Source organism: Bactrocera dorsalis, chromosome 2 (genome assembly GCF_023373825.1).
Source record: "Bactrocera dorsalis isolate Fly_Bdor chromosome 2, ASM2337382v1, whole genome shotgun sequence".
NCBI classification, from domain to species: Eukaryota; Metazoa; Arthropoda; class Insecta; order Diptera; family Tephritidae; genus Bactrocera; species Bactrocera dorsalis.
The window spans coordinates 48639909-48667020 of record NC_064304.1 but is presented as its reverse complement, the minus strand read 5'-3'; the positions used below and the strand labels follow the sequence as shown (position 1 = coordinate 48667020).

The window sequence follows — 27112 nt, the reverse complement described above, 5'->3', positions numbered from 1 at the left end:
TCAAAAAATAAATATTTCATGCTGTAAAACTGCATGCATAAATCAATAGCGGCTGTCACATAAACCATGGCCAGCAAAATTCTAGAATGAAAGCATCGCAAATACTCGGCATTCAGCGCCTTTTCGCATAATTACCTGAACGTTTTCGGGTGGCAAGCGACATTAGCGGCTGTGCCGTTTTCTTGTCGCCATCATAAAAATCACTTAAAATATGCGTCAACAATTGCATCTGCGAAAATGTTGAGGAAAAGCGGTGAATCTCCCACACAATATAAGCCCCTGCTGTTGCCACCCCTATCAGTTGATGCTGTTGAGCTCATTGCAACCGCAATTGTCGTGCGCTGTCTTCGTGTGTGTGTGTGGCGACGAGGCAACACCTTCACTTTCTTGAGTCTGCTTTCTTTACGTCAGCCGTAGCGGTAATTTTCATCCGCCCCTCAGTGGGCGTTACATTCGGCAGCGCAGCCAGCAACAATTAATGCAGACTGACACCAATGTTTTAAACACCAAGTTTTCCTGTTTGCCTTCATGCGATTCAAGTGCGCTGCAACTTTGTGTCCCTACTACAGTTTATCAGAAATTCTTTTTGAGCAAAATTTCATTTTTAATTGCTTTGTTTGTCTTCGCCCGTCCTGTGGCCATAATAAATCAGTTCATTTGATTTATTTACTTTTACCGCAAGGGAATTTAGGTTTTTTGTGTGTTTTGAGGCCATTTGGGGTCTAAAGCAGTGCAATTTGCGGTAAATATCTAAATATTGCTCCTCCTGCTACTTTTGCTTTGACGGAGAAGTCACTTCTGAGAAATTATCTACATTTAAATGCATATAAATCATAATAATAATAGGAAATTAATACTTCCTAATAACAATGCACTAATTACATGTATACATATTACATACAGTGCTGGCCAAAACTAAAGCACCCTAGAGTATTTTTAAAACTGTTCTTTTTCTCAAAACAAAAAAATCGTAAATACACCTTTTTGAATTTATTATGTGTATACATATTTTATTGTGTTAAAAATTGTTAATTCAGTTTTGCTTATAATAATAATTTTCATTTAAAATCAGTGGATAAAGTGTAATTTTGATACTGAAATCAGAAGGAATATATCAAATTTGAAATAACAACACATTTCTGGTTAAAGAGTTAAAAAAATACTCTCATATATTTTAAGGTTGAGGGCTTATATCCCCCACAGGACAGTTGACTAACTCTGACGTTATAAAGGAAAAATGAAACAGAAAATTTAAATATATTTGAAGAAGTGATGTGTGATCTGTAGGTAATTTTTAATTGCAAAAGAAAACACATTTAATAATTTACCAGCATGTATTTATTAATATTACATGAAAATTAATTCATTCAAAATTTATTAAACGTCTTCTTAATATAGCAAATAAATTGACTGTTTCAATCGAATTTGTTTAAAAACTCTAAACTTTGCTGTCACCGAAGCTATTATACCCAAGGCAGGAGCATTTCTTATTACAACTACTACTATGAACAATAGTAAGACTTTATTATAATTTTAAAATTCTTATTTTGTTCTTTAAAGTCTACATCATTCCCCTCAAAGTAATCCCCTTAGCCCAAATACCCTTGTAATGACTTCAATTGACTCCAACGGTTTCCCCGGAGCGGTTGTTTGAGTTTGCTGAATAGCCAGAAATCACACGGAAGAAAAGGTCAATACGGAGGTTGCGGCACGATATTGATTGAAAAAATGGCAAAAAACTGACGAAGAATCAATGCAGTATTCAACGGTGCAATATACGTTATGAACTTTTCGACACTACATATGTTAAAAAATTTCACTCAACGTGAAATTCGACGAATGCACTTTATGTACTTCAGAAGGATAAGCGTATACGAAACATTAATGATTATTTCGATGTGATATTTTGTACTGATATCACTGATAGTAATTCCAACAAAAAGATATTTCGACGAATGGGGTTTCATACGAAATTTAAATTTAAATATCTTACTATTTTTTGCCCACAATAAAGAAGAAGGTTAAGAAGGATACATTTCTCTAATGCTATAATACAGGGTGGATTCAGAGGGGGGAAATGGGGGGAAATTTACCCTCAGAAGAACTAAATGACTTATTAGTAATTTTACTGCTCTGAAAAAATCCAATCCAGAAATTTGCCATTATATTTCAGAAACAATTTTAAAGACTGTCACCATTTTTGAATATAATAAATAATGCTAAGATACCACTGAAGTTACAAAGTATAGCAAGGTATGCAGATAAATTGGTTAATAAATCCAATGGGATCCGTAACTAAAAAGGCTAAATTTGAAGCGACGCGGCTTTATAAGGAACTTGAAATAGATGCTACATTCAACGCCATCTGTAATACAAGTATGTTCGATTGATGAATTCTTAGCGGTTTATCCTCCAAGTTTTCCAACATAGAAGAATTAGTAACTAGGAAAATGAGGAACTTCGGGAAAGCAACGATACTCATCGCAGCCGTGTGCAAATTTCAATTTATAGTTGGGATTTGTTTGCCTAAGTGACTCATTCACTCAGAAAGATCGATCGATCTGACAAATGCATCAAATATGATGGATACACTGCTTGTAACGTTCCGAAATTGAAGACAAAAAGCTGAGGAACATTTTCGATCCATTTAATCAGACACGAAAAAAATTAGCGGCAGAACTGAAAGTTGACGAAGAAAAACAAATAACTTGCTGACGTCAAACGAAACGCGAAAATTTCTATGTGAAAACTTCCGAACTTCTCATTGAACATTCCTCTGTTGGATAAAATCGGCGCAGATTTGAAGACGCACTTTGCTAGTATTGGATGGATTTTAACTGATTTTGCTGCTTCCAGAAAAAGTTTGTGCTTTAAAAACCGAAGAAGTGGAAAATTTTATTGACTGATAAATAGATTTAAAGGGCCTTTGGATAATGCCAAAGTACGTGAACTTGATTAAGCATTGAAAAACTATATTGTTATAATAATCTATATGTTTCAAGTAAATGTTTATTTAAACATCGTATTTGTGTGAGTAAATTGTTTCCCCAAGGAAATCTTACAGATACAAGTCTGTCGCAAAAGAAAGAGAACTTTTTAAATATAACTGTTTCTGGTGGAGCCACCTTTTAGTGGGTATATGAAATAAAAAGTTTGATCTCTTGTTGACATTTCGTAAAAATTTTAAGACAATTGGATAACTACAATCGATGTTATCGATCAAAAAGTGACAGCAGCTTTTGGTCATCGGTCGTAAAATGCATTTTGAACAAAGAGCAAATATTAAATTTTGTTTTAAACTTGGGAAAACGTCTACTGAAACATTTCAAATGATGAAAAAGTTTATGGTGATCAGTGCCTATCCCGTAATATTGTGCATGAGTGGTTTAAGCGATTCAACAGGTTCAACATTCGTTCTAAACAATCCGTCTGCACAACATTCCCTTCCATACTGCGCCGCGTCGACACCGTTTAACACAATTCGTCACCTGCAGTTCGCCCATCAACACACCAACGTTCCGCCCGCACCGACTTACAGCGGTCCAACCTAGATTCGACACGCTATATTTTCGCAACACATTGTACTCTAAGCAAAGGATAATTTTAAATAAATTGCACCTTTTAAATACATTTCCCTTTTTTTAATTTTAAACACTCGCGCGAGGGTGAGTGCATATTGAAATCTGTGGTTTGTATTCCCCCGTAAATTTGGTCAGCATTTAACTGAACTATGTCAATTTCGTCGTAGATCTCGTACAGCTCATCGTTCCATCGAATGCGATATTCGCCGTGGCCAACGCGCAAAGGACCATAAATCTTTCGCAGAACTTTTCTTTCGAAAACTAGCAACATCGTCCAAGCCTCTGCACCATATAGCAGGACGGGAATTATGAGTGACTTATAGAGTTTGGTTTTTGTTTGTCGAGAGAGGACTTTGCTTCTCAATTGCCTACTCAGTCCGAAGTAGCACCTGTTGGCAAGAGTTATCCTGCCTTGGATTTCTAGGCTGACATTGTTGGTAGTGTTTACGCTGGTTCCAAGATGGACGAAATTATCTACAACTTCAAGTTATGACTGTTAACAGCGATGTGAGTGCCAAGTCGCGAGTGCGACGACTGTTTGTTTGATGACAAGAGATATTTCGTCTTGCCCTCGTTCACTGCCAGACCCATTTGTTTTGCTTCCTTGTCCAATCTGGAGAAAGCAAAACTAACGGCGCGGGTGTTGAGGCCGATGATATCAATATCATCGGCATACGCCAGCAGTTGTACACTCAGTTCTACTCCGCCGTGTTTGAATAGCTCGGCCGGCAATCCGTCGGCCCCTGCCGCTATGTTGGTCTTCAGGCGGGCAATTGCTATTCGAACTTCTTCATGGTCGGGTAATGGAATGAATGCTCCATCCTCATCAATTGGGGAATCGGGTTCGCCTTCTCCTGGCGTTGTGCGTTCACTGCCATTGAGCAGGCTGGAGAAGTGTTCCCTCCATAATTTAAGTATGCTCTGGGCATCGGTGACTAGATCACCTTTGGGGCTTCTACAAGAGTATGCTCCGGACTTGAATCCTTCTGTAAGCCGCCGCATTTTTTCGTAGAATTTTCGAGCATTACCCCTGTCAGCCAGCTTATCAAGCTCTTCGTACTCACGCATTTCGGCCTCTTTCTTTTTCTGTCTGCAAATGCGTCTCGCTTCCCTCTTCAACTCTCGGTATCTATCCCATCCCGCACGTGTTGTGGTCGAACGTAACGTTGCGAGGTACTGGACTTTATAACTACAATTATTAAAACCTATAGAACAATTCACAACGTGGAATTGCCCACTAACTCTTTCTTTACAAATATCACAAAATGCTTGCTTTAACGTCAAAATCCCTGCATTTTATCGCTGTTTGAAAACTATGAAAATCTCCCATTAATTATGCGCATTTGATGGTTATGGCGTACTAAAAATGTATTTATGATAAAAATAACTGTATTCCAGTATTTAAAAACGTGCTTATATTCTTAAGTTAATGTGCGACCACAAAGCATGGTATATCAGCAGCCACAACTATTGCAAAAACAGCAACAAGAACGGCATCGAAAAAGCAAAAAACGATTACCTCCACCAACGTAACGCACTTGAATACTCACCCACACCCACTCACACTTACACATATTCGAGCATATGCATATACATATATACATGTATGCCCCCGCTGACGAAGTGTTGTAAATTTTTAATGAACCCAAAAATAAATCCCCATTTTGTGCAGAGCCGGGGAATTATTGTGATGATTTATTGGCATTTAAATTTCTCGCCCCAATGCAGCTCACTATTGGTTCCCATTGCATTTTTTATATTTCATATGCATGTGTTCATAAATGCATGTGTGTGGACAATTTAAATATAATTTCATATATTGTATATACATATGTACATATGTACCTACGTACATTTGTGGTATAATTTGTGTGTGACTATATAAATGCTTATAAATAATTTTCTGTGGTTGCTCTTAACTGATGACAATATGGGAGTATATAAATAAATTATAAACAAGAACAAATAAGCCAACACACTTGACGCATAAATAAAGCAGAAAGTGGAAAATGTCACATAACAAATACTTTCATACATTCACTTTCAAATATTTTCATAGCGCTGCGAGCAGTACATACCGACAAGAGTGTTGAGTAGCACTAAATTATTGTTTAGAATTTTTATGAAAGTTTTCGAGCCAAAACAGAGCGGGCACGTGCCCGACATATACACCCTTACGTAGTGATAATAATAACCTTAAATCGACGCTAAATAACCAATAGAATCCGTAGCTCTAGTTTATGATTTGTTGTTCAAATTCTCAAAATAATCTTGGATGAACGTAAAATAAAGTTTTTCGAGAATCATGTGTGGATCATAATGTAAGGATATCACAAGTTGGACATATCGTTCCTGAAAATTTGAACATGGAAAAGCTCCGAGAAATAGATTGATGTACCGCGTCAACGAATAGCAACCAAAACTAGCTACAGCAACATTTCCCTGATAGCTGGAAAACAATTGTCGAGGTTGAGGCAAACTTTGAAGCAAAAGCTCAATGGCAAGAATTGAATAAAAATGTTGAAAGATTACTATAATCGGACTATTGATGTCATCCATGATGAATAATAACACTGATCTATAGTGGTTTTGTTGCCCTAGATATAAGATCGATTTTGGATATATCAAAACCACTCTCATGATTTTGTAAAATTTGCTGTCGTTTATTTTTAAATATGTACTTTCATTTTACTTTACAAAAATTTAAACAAAAAAATGGATATAATTATTTATATCAGTTTTGTTTTGAAAAATAAGCACTCATCAAAGTTAACAGAGAGACAAATGTCCAAAACATATTGTTACGAATTTACTCTTGCTAGTTTACTTTGTTAGGTTCGTATCTCTGGATTGACAAATAAAATCAACACTGTTTAATTTAATTCAACAACTCTTTATTTCACAACTCGTCTACACTATAGGAGTTTACTCTTAACACTGATTGATTACGTTGGCGCTGCCACGGCTTATATAGCCACGCACTTCTCGCTGATGCCGACGTGTCCTTCTAGAATATCGCGTCTGGAAATTACCAGAACATACGGCTATACGGCGCCAGACGCAAGCAGACAGTCGCGGCGCCAGACTCAGCAATTGTTTCACTAGACAAGCAGACAGTGCGGCGCCAGATGTCTATTGTTTCGACAAGCAGACAGCCGTGGCGCCAGATGTCTACAACAAGACAAATGCTATTCCATATACCTACAGCTATTGTTCATAATCAGGGATGCAAATACAACTTAATACTACTTTTGTAACAATATGTTATATCTTAATTAAATGACTTTTATGCGCTTTTCCTTTATAATTTTCCAGTTGACAATGGCTTTTTATTATTAATTATTAGCAATGTTCTGCCATAATGGCCATACAAAAAACCTTGATAATTTTCTTTTATCACTTTTAGATGTTAGTGGAAAAAACTTTTCTAAGCATCACTTTTCTGAACAATCATAATCTTAATAAAAATCTGTATCTTTCCTGATTGAAAGACAAACTACTTGTTCGACTTTTCTATGCCAAACTTCAGAAATTTTCCACAAATATATTTTCAGAAAACAACTTAGGCGCAAATGTTTCACCCTCCCTTTCATTTCCGCTGATGAATTGTAATAATTTAGCGCCATCGGATGAGAATAGCGATCAAGTAATGTTTGTATGCGCGAAAAGGGGTGCAGGACCCTAATCATGACTGGAAAAATGTTTATTTCTAAATAACCGCTATATGATCGAAATATAGGATATGCAAATATCATAAAAACAAGAACACATTCAATATTTTCATAAAAAAAATTCGTGGTCTGGACGGTTGAAATCATCCAAACTTTTCTAAAATATCCAGGACAACAAAAAAAAATAATTTTATGCAGAGCTGTGTAATTAATACTCACAATAACATTATCAAGAGAAGTTAATAAAAACAATTTATACAAAATCTCTTTACATAAACGCCTAAGATTACTTAAGTATGTGACTAATGTGTATTTTTGTAGTATTAACAAAAAAGGCGTGAGTGCCAAATAATATAAATAAAAGCCATATTTGTACGTATGTACTTATATTGTATCCTAAACGTATTATTTAATTGACACTTCGCTGTTTTGATTTGTTTACCGTTAAATTCAAAGAATATGTGCTGCATGCCACATGTAATTAACTCAATTACTTGTGTGCGGTGTTCCAATATATAATATATACATATGTATGTATGTACGCAGATGAAGAATCACATAATTCCTACAATTAGAAATTAGACTGCTACTCGTATCTATTTACGATGACGCACATTCCACATTTTTATTGGCAATTGAAAGCAATTTTTGAATTTTCATAAATGTAAACACCAGCGGAACAACAAGTACTTGTTTGTGAAACAAATGTTGTATATTTGTATGAGCGTTTATGTAATTAACTAGAAACGTGAATATGCGTCCACATTTATCGCAGAGACAGGGTGTTCCAATTTAAGCAACAGTATGTGACAGTTATGTAATAGCGGCAAATTGGGAAAATGGCAACTTGGGTTGTATGAGGGAAAATTGCAAAAAGCCAGCTATTCTTAATTTCAATTAATTTTAATGTAATGAAATATTTCAATGTTATATTTAAAAGTACTTACATTTTCCCTTTTTACAGCGAAGAAACCGAAACTGATTGTGGTTTGAGTCAATGCCACCGAAAACAGGCTCGCGTAGTTGCAACTTCGTCGGAAACTAAATTGCATGTAAAAATGAACAGCTCTTTTATGAAATTGCCATTTTGCGACGTTTGCAATAAAGTTGCAAAGTTAACTGAACACCTCTGTTATTTTTAGCAAATCTGCGGTATATTTTCTCCTTTAGTTTTCGCAATTTATTTAGAAATCACTATCTTGTTCTTAATGAATGAGGTCAGTCTAGAACGAAAAATATCCTCTTTTGACAATTTATTCTGAAAGTAAGGAAAAGGGGTTCGAATTTCTTTGTTAAACAAGTAAGTGTATGGAAAAATTATTAAATTGACATTTTCATACAAAATGAAAAATATATATTGATATATAAATATACAAAATATAATATGTATATTAGGGTGATTCAAAAAAAAAATTTTTTGTTTTTTTTAATTGGTACTCGGAAAAATGGGTTCCTAGACACCTCTAAGAAAGCCTCTCCAAATATGAGTTTTTAATTGTAACGGGAAGGTCCTCCGCCTAACGGTTTTCTATTTTTTCTTATTATCAGATAGAAAAATTTATATCTCGCTTCCAACTACTTGAAAAAATATATTGTTAATTAGGTTTTGAAGGAAATTGAATGCTCTAAAATATGGTTTCTTATGATTTTTTCGTAAACCTAACCGTTTAAAAGATATTAACGGTTGAAATTTGACTATTTTTGGAAAAATTCTTTATTTCTTATTAATTTTATAACTCAATGAAAAAAAATTATTATGAATGATGAAACACATGGTTTCGTAGGAAATTTACTGCTCTATAAAAATGGTCTACTATGATTTTTCGATTAAGTTAAGCGTTTACGAGATATTCATCGTCAAACATCAATGCATATTAGGGTGGATCAAAAAAAAAAAAAATTTTTTCGGTTTCGGTTTTTCGGTTGGTACTCTTAAAAATAGGTTCCTAGACACCTCTAAGAAAGCCTCTCCAAAAACCTATTCATAACAATTTTTTTTCATTGAGTTATAAAATTAATAAGAAATAAAAAATTGTACCAAAAATAATCAAACTTTAACTGTTAATATCTTTTAAACGGTTGGGTTTACGAAAAAATCATGAGAGACCATATTTTAGAGCATTCAATTTCCTTCAAAACCTAATTAACAATATATTTTTTCAAGTAGTTGGAAGCGAGATATAAATTTTTCTATCTGATAATAAGAAAAAATAGAAAACCGTTAGGCGGAGGACCTTCCCGGTACAATTAAAAACTCATATTTGGAGAGACTTTCTCAGAGGTCTCTAGGAACCCATTTTTCCGAGTACCAATCAAAAAAAAACAAAAAAATTTTTTTTTGAATCACCCTAATGTATATATCGTACATATGTATGTATGTAGTTATCATAACCGATACTGATAATTTGAAGCTATAGTTAAAATTGCATGTGAATAGGCACGGAAATCTACGAATACAGACCGCTTCGATACTATAAATATGTATATTCTATTAATTCGTTAGGCTTTTAAATCCCACCCTAAAGTATAATTTAAGCCAAAAATTAATTTTTTTTAAATTTTGGTCACATACTCTTGCCAGATATGCGACCGAGCTTTCTTCCCATTGTTGGCGTAATCAAATAGTCTGACAAATAAAGTGTGCCATGTGTTTTAAGCTCCCACAGAACTGACGATGAACTTCCGACAATTCCAAAGTTACACCCGTCAAATCTGTAAGAATATTTCAACACCCAGTATGTGTAAGTACGAGTATGTTTGTACACTTGTATACTGAGTTCTCCATTTCTCGATCATGGCACTTTTCTGAAGCGCTTAAATTTCTGTGCCGTCCAAGAAGTTAATGAGTAATTATAAGTATATTATAGATTTACGTAGTGCATATATGTATGCAAGTATGTGCATATGTCTATAGTTATTTTTGGATTTTACAGGAAATTAGAAAATTACTCATTATTTCTCCTAATAATACAAAAAAACAGGTGTACTATTTGTCTATTGAACAAAGTGAAATGGAATTTCAAATAAGTTCAACAAACGAAGCCACCTACACCGTGTTTTCCGATTGTTAAATTACGAAATCAACGAGAAGCACTCATAATCCATCTTCATCAATCGCTCATACCATCGAACAATTCATCAATCGTTCGGTTATTTGTTTAACTAGGTGGATATGTACATGTGAACGTGTGTGTGTGTTATTGGTAAAGAACATAAATGCTAGAATGTCTGGTTAAGAGCTTTTGATGAGCCAAAAGATTTCATTATTTGGCATTTCATTGGCACTAAGTACCGTTTCCCAACCGCAGGCTAAACAAGCAGCACAAATTGCTTTGGCATGAAATAAAAATGATGATGAGTTATTAATAAACATCAACATAGCGTAGAACATTAAATTCTAATTTTTTTAACGCAGACAAAACGAAGCGCAAAAATAGATTAGTACCGGGTTTCCAATAGGGATGATATGATTTCTAAGAGTCGTTTCGGCCATTTTTAATATGACATAATCTGTAATGTTTACAATTTCATCATAGAAATATATGTATACGCAAGACAACGTTTATAATTATCAAAATAATCGTTCTTCAATTGTCTCAAACCACAAGCTGGCGGATTTCGGGTTACATCGGAGGGTTTGGGCTTGTATCCGTATAAAAGTATTCTCACTCAATAACTGAAGCGATTAGACCATCATAAACGTCTTGAAGTTGCTGATTTTTGGAACAAATTGAAAACGATAACGATTATTTGAAGAAAATCATATTCTGCGATGGGGGTCCCTTTCATCTGAGTGGTGCGGTAAATAAACAAAACTGTTGATTCTCGTGCGAAGAAAATTCACATATTTTTCATGAACAACCATTGCCTTGACGGTTTTTTGCGATTTTTGGCCGTAATTGGAAGAAGTTGGTCTTCACAACATCTGGTTCCAACAATTATTTTAAAAAATTGTGACATTGAACGGCCTCCCAGAAGTTGTGATTTAACATCATTAGAGTATGGGATTATTTGAAGTCATTAGTCTTTAGAAGTAAACCAGAGTCTATTCAATCTTAATACTCGTATGTAAGTCAATATTGAATGTGCTGTTCATGCCAGACGATTTGAATTAATGGAAAAAAGTACTCGAAAATTGGATTCATCGACTATTATACTTCACAGTAAATAAAAACTGTTTCAATTTTTTTACCAATTTGTGTTGTTTTTCTAAGAAATCATCTCTTATTGGAAAACCCCTTATGTGAGCAAAACACTGAACTGAAAACACGCTTAACCACCAATATTTTGAACATGATGAATTCCGACTAGCCAGACAAATTATGACCTCGAAGCTAATGCTTTGACAGCAAATATAAACCATTTTCCCAAGTGATTAAACTTTCAGCAATTTGATGTTATTAGCAATGAGGTTATGTCAATTACAACCGATTGCCATATAATCATTGCTCGAAGATGTCAAATTGTCATATGTTATGAGGACATTTACAAATTTTCCGAACACCCCCGATAGTTATTTTATGAAATAATAACTTTTTTGTCAACAAAGCTTTTCTAGAAGAAAAGTAAACAAGTACTATATGGATTTGGGATTTATTAGCACATTTTGACAGAAAAAGGAACTATAAAAGCACATTATATATCTTCGAATTCATTTGAATAATTTGTGAATGAATTTTCAAACCTTCAGAGCTCTTATTTATTTACAACTCTATTTTTATAGAATTAAAGTGTGATGCAACATAAATTTTAAATAAATGATCTAAATATTTTTTAAGTAATAAATACATAGTATCTTAATAATCTTATATCTATCTTATAAACATTTTATAAACAATTAAAATGTTATTAAAAAACGAAATATTATTAAAAAAAAACTCCAGCAAGGTCGGATCCATTAGTGTCCTTAAATCTATCGAATAGCTATTAAAGTAATTAATGTTAATAAATAATGTTGTAGTTATGTAATAAATTTATTGCAAATTGATTGTAAATATTTTGTATTTTCTTATTCCAGGTAAAAATCTGGTTTCAAAACCGTCGAACCAAGTGGAAGAAACAGGATAACATCACGAATTCGGAAGTTGCCGAGCACAAAACGACAAATACTTCTAAAAATTCAAGTGAGAACGGCAAAACGACGAACACCACAGCGGGCTCGAGTAGCACCACCACAACGTTATCGGCCGAAACGTCAAGTAAAAAATCACAAAACCACCACCACAGCAACAATGGCCAAAACAATAGCTCCGCAAATAGTAACACCGAAAAGAGTCGTTCCGCTACCTCAACGGAATTGAGCGCCAAATTATCTGCCAAGCAAACGACAAAAATCAAGAAACAGCTGAGTGCATTGCTGGAGAAAACCACAAAGAATCCAACGACGCCGTCTGTCAACAACAATAGCTCAGTCCTGGTGAATGGTGGCGGCGCAGACAGTGCTAAACCAACAACGGTGAGTGGCAGCGGCAAAGCGAGCAACAACAATAAAAACTCTGAAAATGCTCATCAACATCCGCAGCATAATCACCAACACCATTCCCACCGCATTCACCACTCGCACTCACTTCCTCACCATCGACAACACGCCATACCGCTGACAGTTGAACCGGCAGCGCCATTGGAGCAGACCGAGAAACTCGAAATAAAATTGGAGGAATCTCCGCAGCACCGCGAACTACAATTAAGCATATTGCGCGCCGCCAGCAATCATAGTCCTCTGCAATTCAGCGACATGGATTTCGAAAGCAAATTGGCAGCATCAAAAATATCGAATGCGCTGCTCGGCTCAAAAATCCATGCCGATAGAACAGAGGAGGCAAGACGACGCAAGAGCAGTAGCGAGGAAAACGACTTGCAACAAGCAACAGGAAAGGCGCGAGCTGAGAAAATTCTAAAAATGGAGACGGGGGAGGAGGAGGAGAAGGAGCAAACAGAAACAGATTTGAATAGGGAGATGGATGTAGGGCGGGAAACAGCTGTAAAATCACCAACCACAGATGATGACGAATGCGAAGAGCATGTAGAGGAAGATACCGAGATGCACAATGTGGAAAATTAAAACAAATCAAAGAAAAATATATAAGAATATTTAATGGAGAGATCTTCCAGTGTGAACTGTGCCAAAAACTGAACAAAATTTAATTTCTAGAATTTTAATTTTAAAATGCGCCTAAGTGCAGTCATAAGAAGAAGCTCAATTACTGCAAGAGTATACTATTTTAGTTATATACATACATATATATGTGTTTATTATTGTTAATTATGTATTTAGCTGTTTAGACAATTAAGGAGAAAAGAGTATAAAACCAAATCAATTGAACAAACAATCGAATTATTTAATAGTTTTAACTAATGCTTATGCTTATTGTAATTATAAATTCGCTTTTCGTATGTATGCAATTTCGCAATTAATGAACTAGGATAAGAAGAGTGCTAAGGATGCGCAATTTTGCTTTAGTGTTGCCATAAATTCAAGGAATAAATAGTAAATTAAAAAACGAATGAAGCATATGAAAATTTCGAATGTGAGAAGAAACGGAAATTATCGTAATTTGGGTGTAATGTGATAAATGAACAAGTGTAACAAAAAACTCAATGTATACGAAAGGAATTTAAACGCATAATGTATGTAAATATGTCAAAACGAATGTATGTAATTATGGGAGTAAGTAAAATATAAACAAAATTCACTTGCCCAAACACATTCTTGCAAGTCCATTTACTGTTAATTTCAATACAAACAAATCGTTTATCACATGCATACACAGTTTATTGGTCGTGTTTACAAACAATGATTGTAATAAATTACATAATTCAAACTTCAACTATTTATTGAATGTACAAAACAGGAGCGTTGTATGCTTAACGATAGCTATGCGAAAACACAATACAAAATAAAAATAAAAAACTATACATAATGAGTAAATAGATCTATTAGATAACTATATAGGTATATCGACCACACCGCCGGCAGTAATTAAAAACTCGGCAACTTCGTTTGGTGTCTCTGGTGAGTATACGATTTCAAATCGACGCACTGTTAACAGGTCGCCATTGATTTTGACTTCTTTCGGGACTTTGGAGAGCTTGAGACGTGTGCGCCCTAAATGTGCCCACGCTAAACCCAAACAGGGTGTTTCTTTCACCGCATCACTTACTGTAGCAACCTAAAAGTGCAGAAATATTATATAGGTGTAAATTTCTAATTTGTATCTTTATCACTTGGTTCACACAAATCACCGCACAGTTGTATTTGTCAACATAATGCAACAAGTGATTTGCCAATTTGCGCATGTCCCGAGCGCGCTTAATATAGTTGTTGTACGTGCGAAATATTGCTGCGACTGAATCTATTATAATAAGGCCAATATTAAATGATTCCATTAGCTTTGCTAAACGCACACTAACACATTCTAACAGGTCACTCTGTAACATGGATTAACAGTTATTAAAAGCTATGTCTAAGTAATAAAAGAAAATATTATACTCGTATTCAATAATCACATACCGCTTCCAGAACATGTTCTATATAAATATTTCCCATATAGTTGATATTAATATCAGGAAACCGCTTTTCAAATACTTTCGATAACTGAAAAAGACGCTTCGAAGGAAAAGCATCTTCGGTGCAAATGTAGGCGACTGGTTTATTCAATCCACCCAGCTCAGTAGGCAGTTGTACGGTTAGAGATAACTGAAGCAGCAGTTGCGTCTTTCCAACTCCTGATGCACCACAAATCTCTGTTATGCCACGTGTCACGATGCCCCCACGCAAACAATGATCTATGGCTGTGCAGCCTGTCGATATGTGAGACCACTTTGCAGACAATGGCTCTTGAAGTAATGCTGATACTAGTTTAAAGATAGACCTTAAATGTATATAATATTTTTCGAAATTAAGGAATTTGCTTACCAGGCTGAAAAACGACTTTTGCAGCTGCATCCTTTAGCACACGTATATCCGCTTCCGGACATTCTTGAAAAAGTTTCGACTTGGTGAACGGACCCGGTTTAGCATATTGTACAGGCTGCCTAATTTGCTTGGAGGTATTGGGACTACCTTTTTTATGAATTTCACCTGATTTCGGGCTACCAGCCATGGTTTAGTTACAAAACATACTCTGCGCAGAAAAAGCATACAATTTATTGACCAAACAAACAGCTCAAACTAAAATTACGCGGGTTGTTCAACAGCTGTAACGTGAGTAAGAGAGTTGCCAGATCCCGAATAAATGTCCCATATATTCTCTTTAATATTTATTTAATATGGCAACGAGTGCCGGATATTTACAATAGAGTAGATTTACCTATATTGATTACAGGATTCAATTGTGTAATTATTTTTAATCGGTAATTCAAAATTTTTTCTTACGTTTCAATAATTATTAATATTATTTCAATTATTTGTATGCATCGAAACTATGAAACCCTGGTGGAGTTATCCCAAATATTGTCTGAGTATCGCCTTTGACGCATTTTTGTTTTGTTAAATTAGAAAATGTTTCGATAAAGAGTTATAGTATATGGTATAATGAAATAAACTTTTCGAACTATGAAATTTATCTTACAAACAGAAATTTAATTTCAATTTACTTAATAGAATATAATTACAAAATCAACAGAGATTATCCAAGAATGGCCTCTATTAGTGCCTTCTGCGGGAATAGTAGAATAACTGTGTACATTTTCACAACTCTCCGTTGTTGTGTTGTTGTTCTAGAGGTTACCCAGTCGCCGTTAGAATGGTAAGGATTAGCTAAGTTGTCAGAAGGCCCGAAAAACGTGCTGTTTCGACGAGATCGGACCAAATGGGGAAGGGTGTTAAAAAAATGCAAAGACGTGGTCAGTGTCATGCGGAGTCTCATTGCCGCAGGACATTGCACATGTTATAGGACATGTCGAGGTTTATTCTGGATAAGTAGGAGTTCAACGAAGCTGCGCAAAGTTCACTCACGTTTCTCGCGGTAACTCGAGCTCTTCGTCTGTGATGGGTGGTAGTTTAACTCCGAGTACGCCATTCATTGAAGGGAGTCGGTGAAGGTGTTGACGGCTCCACTGTGAATGGCGGTCAGTGCTTGTCGGAAGTTTGTTGCTTCCGAAGTCTGGTCCGCGTACTGTCTAATGGCGGCGACATAATTGAGGAATGACCTCTTGATGTTCCTAGGATGCGGTTCCGCTTCAAGCAGGTGACTGCAGGGATGATATCTGCGAAAGCGTCCCAGCACGAACTGCCTGGCGAATAGTTCATTAAGCTCCTTAAAGGGTTAGAGGTAGTCAGAGGCACGAAAAGATGATAATTTTCAGTATTTTTTTTTGCTATTAAATCATGTTAGGAGGATGGGGTCATGTGTAGAAGTTCACACAAGTGAGGAAAGTTCTCTGACCGCCATTCACTTGGGAGTGGCCAGAATCGTTTCTTTTACATATGGCTCAAGCAGCTCACGACTTCCGGTCTTGGACCAAGTATCCTCTGGGAAGCCTAAGAACATCCGTTTTAAGGCGAGCGAAAGTGAGAAGGCGAAACATCCCCTACATAGGGTTGTGCGTAGGTAGGTTTGGGACCCGCCACGTAAATAAAAAAACAAAAAAAAAACACCCAATGAAAACTTCGGCTATAATCGCGTAAGCGGTGTCTACGCCAATTAAGAAGAAGAAGAAGTAATATGGCATTATTATAGAATGTGTTGACTTGAAGTCACGAAAATTAAAAAAAATTTTAATTTTAAAAGTTATAGTTGTTGGTGTTGACCCAGTTCCAAAAAAATGTACTTGCGGTGACAACCATAAGTCCGGACAAAAATAGTTTTATAAATAGATAATCCTGAGCCTGATCGAAGGATTTTATTTTTTTTTTTCAAAAAATAACAAAATGGCGGCTTTAGGAAATTTTTTTCTAAATTTTTGGTAAAAAATCAACAGTTAATTGGTCTTAAAAAATCGAAATTTTTGAAAAAAAGACTTCGATCAGGCCCGAGTTTATTATGTATTCTGAAAGCTGTATAAATTTCATTAAAACCTACTGAGCGGTTTTCGAGTTACAGTTTTCACCAGTTCAAAACACATAGTTTTGAGAAAAACGCGTTTAAAGTTTGCCCGAGCTCTCTTTGTTATTTGTTGAATAACTCAAAAACTAATTATCGTATCAACGTGAAATTTTCAGAGAATATTTTTAAGATATTACACTTAACGAAAATGCAAAACTAGTTTTTTGAAAATTCTAACTACCCCTAACCCCTTAACTGGGAGCATACGAACCTCACTATGCAGGAGTTCGATAGGAGACATCAAACCCATCTTGTCCTAGTCCGGAGGGCAGTATTCTGACAAGTCTAAAGCTTCCCCGTTTGCGTTCCACTACATCCAGGCAACCATATTGGTGTGGCGTAGTGAAGGACCGGCCGGCCGTTTGCCTCGTAAGTTGTAACTTCTAGGTCCTTTCCTCATGTGCTGTCGGCTAGCGACTTAAGGATTTTATTAGAGCTCTGAACTTTGGAAAGAACATAGACTACCAAAAGATAAAATCTTAGGATTATTGACAGTCGGAATCTTGACGCCATCGAATGTAATATTAAGGTCAAGACTGTACTCCTTCGTACAGATTGTAAATATGGTCGCTGTGGATTAGGTGAGAGAGAGTGTTAAGTTCCTTGCAGAGAAGAAGCGAGAAAAGTGGAGAAATAGCCATTTACATGTTTCTCTCTCTCCGTATTATGATTCGGACGTTCATAACGAAATAACGTTTAATTTTTGTATGTAAGTTACGGATTAGGAGCATGCTAACACTCTTTTTCATTTCAATTAGTTTAAATCCAATTCCAAAATCATAAAAACGTTAAATAAAGAAAAAAAAGAAAAGTGTGTATGAGCACGTTAAGCAATTAATTATAGTAATCTTCAAAAATGTGTAAGTTTTAAATAGCATACCCCTAATCGAGAGTTAAAATCGATATGTACGGATATAGGTTCTTCAGATTAAGAAATTTAAATAAAAAATAATTTTATGTTTTCTTATAACGGTGCATCTTTATGCTTAGAATGAATAAAATCTTATCGCTCTGGAACCCATATAACTAGCAAGAATTATGTAACTGAAGGCTTTAATACTTCAAGTTCCAAGAGAATGAAATGTTCGGATATACCCGGGATTAACTATTCGTTCCTTGTTGCATATAATACTGAGAAATATTGCAAGCTGTTATGCCAATATAGAAAAATAAATAGAAGCAAATCAGCTGATTTCGACAATGTTAATAAAACAATTTTCAAATCCTTATCAACATGGAGAGAACTAACGATGTTTCGTGATAACAGGAGAGATCACCATATACCGCTGGCCACAGTGCATTGCCCGACTTTCAATCTATCTATATAACCCTACCTTACTTGCATCCTTATATTATTGAATCATGGTTGATTATAAACTGGTATAGCTTTTCAAATACGCAAATGATTATTATACAACTAAGGTTTGTAGTTGGCTTTTCCCTCCTTCAGTTGTAATTTTTGAAATAGAAATGTATATTAAGTGCTTTGATTCTGATGAAGAAATTATATTTCACACATTGACCTATCAAAAATCCATGGCACTGGTATACAAGTTCAATGTATTTTATAATTTATATGTCATTTTAACGAACTTTATGTTAAGCAAATGCGTATTATTTAACGATAATTTATAGTGATAAATGTCACATATTTTCATATTAGAAAAATTAGCTCTTAATTGATGTTATACGAGTCTTCGTTTTTATTTACATCGCAGTTTTTCGTTTGCGGTGGATACAATCTAAAATATAAATCCTACTGGAAAGAATAACTAATGCTTTGGAGTTGGTTTGGACAATTCCTCCAATGCACGAGCCTCGGCTGCTGCCGCACGCTTTTTCTCTTCAGCCAATTTGGCATCACGAACTGCCTTTTGCTGGGCTTCGATCTCACGAACCTTCTCTTCCTTCTTGGATAATCTATTCTGATGGAAAGCTCCATAACCAACACCAACCAATAGCAATGACCAGCGGCCGAATTTTATTAAAGGCGATACACGTACTGGAGCCTGCGACATTGTGATTGCAGTGTTATGTAATTGGCTTTCGATCACAAAAGTTCTGCAATTAAATTGTGTAAATTTGTGATCATTTGTTATCTCACTATACTGAATAATGCATGATGTATGACGATGTAATAATAGTTACATATTTTATTGATGGAATTTTTTAGTAAATTACCAATTTACAGAATCGCGAATTTCTTCAACAGATATAGTTCCAATGGAAAATCGTAACCACAAAACTGTCAAAATCTGACAGCTGGAAATGTCAAAACGAAATGAGCACACTTCTCATTGGAATGACGTTGCCATATACGAAAAAGTTATAACATTATTATTATAGGGCGATCTAACGTTTTAAATTTGAATTATCTACATTTCGACACAGGTAACGTCAAATACCATTCGAAAAGTGACAGATATTCAGTAAAAAGTCTAAAATTTACGAAATGGGTCGCTATCCACTAGAAGAAAACTGGGAAATATTGAAAAAAAAACCGAGCATGGTCAATTTTACCGAAAAATCATCTTTTCGGACGAGACTCATTTCCACCTCGATAGTTACGTTAAAAAGCAGAATTGTCACATTTGGGGCTCAAAACGGCGCTACGTGCCATACAGCACTTGCCCTGTCTTCGAAAATCGCATAATCAGCAAAAAAAAAGTGATGTGAATTGGCCTCCCAGAAGCTGCGATTTAACTGCGTTGGTCTATTTTCTGTGGGGAGCTGTTAAAGATACTGTTTCGCCAATCATCCAGAAACAGTTCAAGATCTAAAGTACGAGATTCAAGCTGCTGTAGCTGCCATAAGGACCGAAACCATCGAGAAAGTACTCCAAAATTGGGGGGATCGTATAAGCAGCTGTAATCTCAGCCGTGGTGGTCATTTATCCTAAATTGTTTTCCACAAATAAATTTCATAAAACAACCTTTTAAATAAAAGTTAGGCCTTTGAAAAATATCAAGCCGTTTTTTTTATTGACTTTTTAAATTTAAAATCCTATATGGCCCACCCTTTACATATTCAAAATATCAAAAGTGATTGGGATAAATCCATACCTACTAATAATTAAAAAAATTAATAGTAGAGGGAAAATGGTTTTACGTAAAGTATTTGTTTAGACAGAAACGCTCGATGTATATTTTCGTATGACTACATTCACATCGAAGCGAAACGAAAAAGTGCAGCAAAACGTTAGAATTAGAATTAGAACAGTTATTTGAGGTAATGAACCGCGACCTAGGGTCTATTGTGCCCTCTCCTTTATCACATGACCTCCCAGAGCCCCAGCAGCCTGAACAGTTCCAGCAGTTTGCCGGGCTCAAGCGAGGTGATGTGATCCCTGCTGATATAAACAGAATCCAGGGCCTTAAGCCTTCTCCCACAGATTGCTGTGCAATCCAGGATCAGGTGTGCTGGTGTCTCCTGTTCCAGGTCGCAGAACCGGCAGTTGGCACAGGAGACCATGCCCATGTTGGACAGGTGCTTCCTGAGCTTGCAGTGCCCTGTGTATATTGCGACGAGGAGACGGAGTTTCTCACGGGGTAGGTTAATTATTTCTTTAAACCTCGAGAGATTGTACCCTCCCAGAAATAGCTTAGCGTGGCGCATGCTTGCCGCCTGCCGCCAGTGCCGCTCTCTTTCCTCTCTCTCCTCCGTGCGGAGCAGCTCCTTGAGAGTGTGGGGTCCTACCGCTATGTATGGCTCTGGTCCCAACATCTTGGACGCTGCTGCCGTGCGAGCCAGCTCGTCGGCTTTCTCATTTCCTTCTACTCCCTTGTGCCCTGGTACCCAAATTAGGTGCACCCGATTGCACACGGATAGGCGGTTTAGCCTTTCTATACATTCCTCGACTAAAAGCGATTTGGTCTCGTATGACAAAACGTTGCTCAAATTTCATCATTCTACCCTTTGCAGGACACTCTATCGGTATTGTAACGGATTCTTGATAACTCAGTCTTAAGTTCGATCATTGGATTGTTAAATAAAAGTGCCAATTTAAGCTTACTAATCATTATCCGAATTAACATCTTCTTAGTAATATCTCAATTGTCCCTAGTTCCTAACACCGCAGCACTGTTACTAGAATTGCGTCTATTGCACAATCCGGCAGCTGTTATATTGTAAATCGTTAACGGGGCATCTCGACACGATAGAATTTATAGAATACTAGCTGTCAAATGAATTGCTATTAGCATTGCCAAATCTGTATGTGGGCATTTGCTATCATGATATAATCATTAACGCAAAGGCGTAGGGTAGGAAGGTTCGAGCTGATGCAGCACAAGCTTTGAGCTCTTGGTAAATTTATTTTATTAATGCGAAATTTTATATACCAATTGAAATAACAAATTTAAAATGCGCAATAATAGTTTGATTTATGCTTGTATAAGGTTATTAAATTTAAGACTTCGCTCATTCCCAACCCAATTTGCATAATTTTCTGTAAATAACAATATTAAACTAAATATTAATTTTTTGAAAATATGTTGTTTTGAAAATGTACTTTAATTTTATAATATAACACAACCGTCTTAATACTCGCTCTTCTTAATTTCATATTGCCAAATTGAAAATGCCGTCGGCATATGTGCAAATGGGATATCTTGCCTCTTCAAAATTTTCATAGAAATGAAAACTGCGCTGTCAAACTGCTGAAGTGACAGCTTCCAGCTTACTATACATGGCAAACTACATAGTATTCTATATCTAGTAAGCTATGGGCAATGTGGAGTCTCCACAGGCTATGTGCACGGCAATGCAGCTAGTATTCTATAAATTATATCGTGTCGAGATGCCCCGTAACAGAACTTCACCCCTAGAAAATTCTGGCAACTACGATTATAGTTGTTTAGTTAATTCTGGTAATTTATCCTCGATTGTATTTTGTTCTTGTATCGGCGTTCGTCACAATTTTTGTCATTCTTGTTTTGAATATATCTTTGTTCTCCGTATGGCAACCTTTTTCCTTTCACGCTAACCTAGAAGCAAACAGCTGCAACGTCAGTGCACATAGTGATAAATAGGATACTATTAATAATTTTGTTTGTTAATTGTTAAGTCTGAGTTCAACTTAAAATAAATAATGAGTAGAAATTACAAAGAGGATCAAGCGAATGAAATAGAGGCGCTTGAATCTATATATTACAGTGAAATGGAAGGTTTGTATATGCATTTGCACCAGAGATTCGTATAGCAACAAATGAAATATTTGTTTTCCATTTCAGTACTGGAGACAGAACCTAGTCACAAATTCAGTATAACCATTGGCACTGAAGAGTATAATTCTGAAGAGGAGTCAGGTGGTATGGCATGCAAACTCGTCTTTACGTATACTCCTACGTACCCAGACGAAGCACCCGAAGTGGCAATAGAAGATCCTGTTAATATAGAAGAACTGTATGAAAAAAAACTACTTGAACACCTCAAAAAAACAATCGATGAAAATATAGGGATGGAAATGGTTTTTACATTAGTTAGTAGCGCACAAGAATGGTTGAACGAACGTTGGGACGATTACAAATTGCATGAGGAAGAAGAACGCTCACGGAAGCTTCTTGAAGCAGAAGAAGCTGAGAGAAAGAAATTCGAAGGAACTCGTGTGACTGTCGAATCGTTCCTTAAATGGAGGGCCGAATTCGAAGAGAGCACAGGTATAACGGCTAAACGAGAAAAGAACAACGACAGCAAAAAACTGACCGGCAAAGAATTATTCATGCGCGACACCACTCTCAATGATTCTGATATTAAATTCTTACTTGAAGCTGGTGACTCAATTGAAAATGTAAAAATAGATGAAACACTTTTTCAAGATATTGGCGAGTTGGAATTGGGTGATGACGATGACTCCGATGATGAGGATTGGGTGCCAGGCGCTGATGATTAGGTTTAAAACTTTTACTCTTACTCATATTTGTTAGTTAAAATGAGTCGTTTATAATTTCTTACACATTTATTAAATAGATAAGGTATGTGAAAAATATACACGTCAAACTATATAAAATGAAGAGAGAAATGCTATTTATGAGGAAGTATTCACTTTAGAAACTTGTTTTCTTTCTGCTTGCGATCGCTGTTACTACTTAGTCCAAATGGTTTTTATTGTCACTAATGTCAGCGAGCCTCAAGCCGTTGTTTACAGTTTCAATATCATCCAAGTTAAATTCATCATCTGATTCTGAATCTTTTCTTTGACTGGTGAAGATACTTTCAGACTCATTTGGTTTCAATGCCGGTGGCAATTTTTCTCGGGGAAAGTCAAGTTTTTGCCATGATCCAGGTTCTGCTTTTGGCATAGTTATCTCAACTTTTGTTGCAAAGATATGAGCACTAGTTTTATTTACATCAATGATCTGCATTTTATATTGTTTATTAGACATAAATCTAACTTAATGTAGACAAACTTACACCGCGTAATTCGAGTTCCAAGTCGAATTTTGCATCATCCTGTTCAGGAAATACCAGATTCACGTGAAGGCGGATTGGATTTACTTCTATCCTGCTACTCTTATAATTATATTTCTTGGCATATATGGAAACAATGACGTTCGTTGGAGTTTGATGCCAATCGTACCGGCAATTAACCACCTGCTTGTCTTCCTCCTTTGAAAAAAAAGGATTAAGAAAAATAATTTTACTTTGAAGTATTCGCACTTACCTCCTTGAACCATTTATGCTCCCCACATGCACAGCCCTTCTGTGCCATAAACACAGAAAAATCACTTGTCTTTCGTTGGCAACATGACCAATACTTCATACCTTCGTGGAAAATAGGAACACCAGGATGATATATACATTCTGCATGATCAGTAGCAGTACCGCTATACGAGTAAGTGCAGCCTTTATTTTTACAAGAAGTGCCAATTGATATTGCGCTGAAAAATAAGTAAACCGTAACTATATTACAATGTTCAAGCTGCACATTTGAGTTTTTTCAAATTATGTTACCCAGAAGCTAAATCGCTGTCTTCCTTAACGTTAACAGTTTTTACTTTAAGTGTATCTATTGTATCTTTCAACGCTTGTGCAACTGTTGGTTTTATTGTAGTCATTGGAGATTCAATAGGTGGTCGCTGCATCGATTCTCTAATTGGCGCACGCACTTCTACAACCACATTTTTATCATCTTCATTCTTTACTGGCTTTTCAGGTTCTGGTGGTTTAATATTCGAGTGTTTCGATAACGTACATCCTTTAATGCTTAAAAATTCAGTAAAATCTACTGATTTTTTGTTGCAACATGACCAACCCTTATATGCGTCATGGAAATAAGGTGTTCCAGGATGATGGCAGCAAGATTCTGAAAGAAACACACATATTTCTTTAATAAAAACTCTTTATTTGCTTTGAATTCCAGAAAGTTCTTGCGAAAATATTTACCATCGGTGTTATTTTCTGGGTCAAAAGTTTGCCCACAACCGCGATTATAACAACGTTCCATTTTTGTGTATTTTTATTTTCTAAGCAGTTTGGATTTTAATTTATTTCAATTTAGGAGAAAAATAAGGGCTATTTAGCGAGTTAAATCGCCACACATTTTATATTTTAGAAATGCAATTCTTATTATGAAGTTCAAAACGTCAGTTTAGTAAATTTGCAAATTAGTGATACCATATTGTTATTTCTCGTGAGAAAAAAATGCTAATATTGCCATTTATCATCATTTATGGACGTCCAATGGCGCTCGTGATATCCAAAAAGTTTGGCGCATAAGTTAATGAATTTACTACGACGGAACCTTTATGATAACTTTTAGACCCTTCCTATTGCGTAGCAGAAAATTTTAAGAAGCAGTTTTCATGAAGAAATTCCAAAGTAGTCAGGAAAGCGGCAATATGTCAGATCTAAAGGTTTTCTTCTAAGTGCTGTCGCCGGGAGATAATGATTTAAACACTTTTCCGATTTTTGCGTAAGGAGAAGGCAAAGTAGTATAAAATAGAAATCAAATCGCGTTGAAGATAGTACGCCGCTTGTGACACGACTGTTTTTATTATTGTAGCTACCTAATCATCCTATGGGTGGTAGAAGACCTTGCCTTTGTCATTATATTTCCGATATAGTACATATGTATTTGTGGTACCCATACAGAGATTTAGGAATTTTATTAGGACTCCAATGCCAGTAAACTAAATTATTTAAGCCTTGGCTTGATGGGACATTTACAAGTAGTCGGTACTAGTCAATATAACCACTTTTTGCCGAAATTACTTTATTTCTACAATAAGTGTGGATGAATTGTTTGCGCTCGGTATCAAACTAATGCATATTGTTACGAATTTACTCCTTTCTTGTTTTACTTTACTGGGTTCGTATCTCTGGATTGACAAATGAAACCAAAAGCCGTTTAATTCACTTCAACAAAATCTCTTTATTTTACTACTCGTCTACACTATATCAGTTTACTCTTAGCACTGGATTGATTACGTTGGCGCTGCCCCGACTTATATAATCACGCACTCCTCGCTGATGCCGACGTGTCCTTCTAGAATATTGCGTCTGGAAATTACAAGAACATAATGCTATACGGCGCCAAATGCAGCTATTGTTCAGACAAGCAGACAGCAACGGCGCCAGACTCAGCAACCGCCCAAGCAGACAAGCAGACAGCCGCGGCGCCAAACGTCTACAACAAGACAAATGCTATTCCATATACCTCCAGCTATTGTTCATAATAAGGGATGCATATAGCAATACAAATACAACTTAATACTACTTTTGTAACAATATTTATATTATATTCGGAAATTTAAATGTTATTATCCATAATTTGTATGGGATTTCATGTTCTGGTTATAAACTAACCAAAAGTCCTTTTGTTAAAGTGTACCAGAACTTTACTGGAAGATGGTTGTAAACCAAATTTTGAGAAAGCCACTTTTCAATATGTTGCCGATAAAGTTCTGGTTAAGCGATTAACCGGACACTGAGAAAACGGCTTAGGTTCAGTTAAGGTCTGGTTAACTTAAACAAGACGCTTTTTTCGCAAAAAGTCGTAAGTTTATTGGAACTTTAAAATATGTATGTATATACACAAAGCGGTATACATCATAAAAAGCCGGGGAGGTATGACATTTATTCTAAAAGTGAGTTGTGTCACGCAGTGCCGGATTAAACTAGCGCGAGGCCTGTAGCAAAGCCTGTCAAGGGGCCCTTGGTTTGCTATAGGTTCTCAAGTTTAGGGTATTAAATAAAACAAAATTGTTACAAATAAACTATTCTGGATTTATTATAGGCAAATTTAGAGATAATACTTTCAATATCGACTTCTTTAAGCAAGTCATTCTCTATATTCAACAAAGTGAGATGATTACGACGTTCTTTGCGCATCGTGTTCGTTAATTCATTTTTAATATTATACGTTTTAATGTTGAAAAAGAACGTTTACCACTGCAGTTAGTGATCATGAGTGATAAGTAAATTCGCAAAGCAATTCTATGTTTGGGAAACACGATTCTAAAGAATTATTTAATAAAAATTTATAATATTGCTGTTCCAGAGGCTCCTGTTTCTTGCTGTTGATAACAGTAGCCACATCTGTTTTCAGCAGCACTGCGAACTGCACTAACTCGCCGCCTAGGATATTCTCCAAATCGTCTACGTAAGCACTGACCATACTAGAGGATTTTTCCAAAATCTCTTCTGTTGTAAGAAATTTTTGGTGTCGAAATCCCTCAAAAACACTAGTAATGTTATGATTTGCTTTCATACGTTTGGTTCAAGCAGACAGAACGTTATTAATACTGACAATAACATCTCAAATTCGAAACGTTGCCCAGGTGTTTGCTCTTCACCAAAGTCGTCTAGTGTAGTA

At 35.8% G+C, this 27112-nt stretch overlaps 5 protein-coding genes across 20 annotated transcripts in view; 2 read left to right on the top strand and 3 right to left on the bottom strand.

Annotated features, from left to right (window-relative positions):
* Positions 1–14180, top strand: part of LOC105233786 (uncharacterized) — a 109574-nt gene extending 95394 nt beyond the window's left edge. For all 15 annotated transcript variants that reach the window (XM_049447138.1, XM_029548345.2, XM_049447137.1 and 12 more), the window contains one exon: positions 12270–14180. In XM_049447138.1, coding sequence (XP_049303095.1) covers positions 12270–13313 — 1044 coding nt within the window. In that variant the 3' untranslated portion in view covers positions 13314–14180. The remainder of the gene's footprint in view (positions 1–12269) is intronic.
* LOC105233787 (DNA repair protein XRCC3) lies at positions 14003–15655 on the bottom strand. Its single transcript, XM_011215946.4, has 4 exons — positions 15168–15655; positions 14763–15106; positions 14477–14680; positions 14003–14421 (listed from the first exon to the last, which is right to left on the bottom strand). Exons 1-4 carry the CDS (start codon positions 15352–15354, stop codon positions 14197–14199), a joined length of 960 nt encoding a protein of 319 aa, XP_011214248.2. The 5' UTR covers positions 15355–15655; the 3' UTR covers positions 14003–14196.
* Positions 15656–18977: 3322 nt separating this feature from the next.
* LOC105233788 (ATP synthase subunit e, mitochondrial) lies at positions 18978–19631 on the bottom strand. 2 transcript variants are annotated; one of them, XM_011215947.2, is made up of 2 exons: positions 19480–19631; positions 18978–19359 (listed from the first exon to the last, which is right to left on the bottom strand). In XM_011215947.2, exon 2 carries the CDS (start codon positions 19314–19316, stop codon positions 19071–19073), a length of 246 nt encoding a protein of 81 aa, XP_011214249.1. In that variant the 5' UTR covers positions 19317–19359; positions 19480–19631; the 3' UTR covers positions 18978–19070. The 2 variants fall into 2 exon arrangements, with proteins under 2 accessions (XP_011214249.1, XP_011214250.1); XM_011215948.2 differs by having other exon boundaries at positions 19447–19601.
* A 2580-nt stretch (positions 19632–22211) lies between these two features.
* LOC105233790 (RWD domain-containing protein 1) lies at positions 22212–23309 on the top strand. Its single transcript, XM_011215950.3, has 2 exons — positions 22212–22463; positions 22530–23309. The coding sequence occupies exons 1-2, from the start codon at positions 22388–22390 to the stop codon at positions 23186–23188; spliced, it is 735 nt and encodes a 244-aa protein (XP_011214252.1). The 5' UTR covers positions 22212–22387; the 3' UTR covers positions 23189–23309.
* LOC105233789 (cysteine and histidine-rich domain-containing protein morgana) lies at positions 23236–24885 on the bottom strand. Its single transcript, XM_011215949.4, has 5 exons — positions 24682–24885; positions 24250–24601; positions 23960–24176; positions 23710–23904; positions 23236–23654 (listed from the first exon to the last, which is right to left on the bottom strand). Exons 1-5 carry the CDS (start codon positions 24740–24742, stop codon positions 23385–23387), a joined length of 1095 nt encoding a protein of 364 aa, XP_011214251.2. The 5' UTR covers positions 24743–24885; the 3' UTR covers positions 23236–23384.
* Between the last annotated feature and the right edge of the window lie 2227 nt (positions 24886–27112).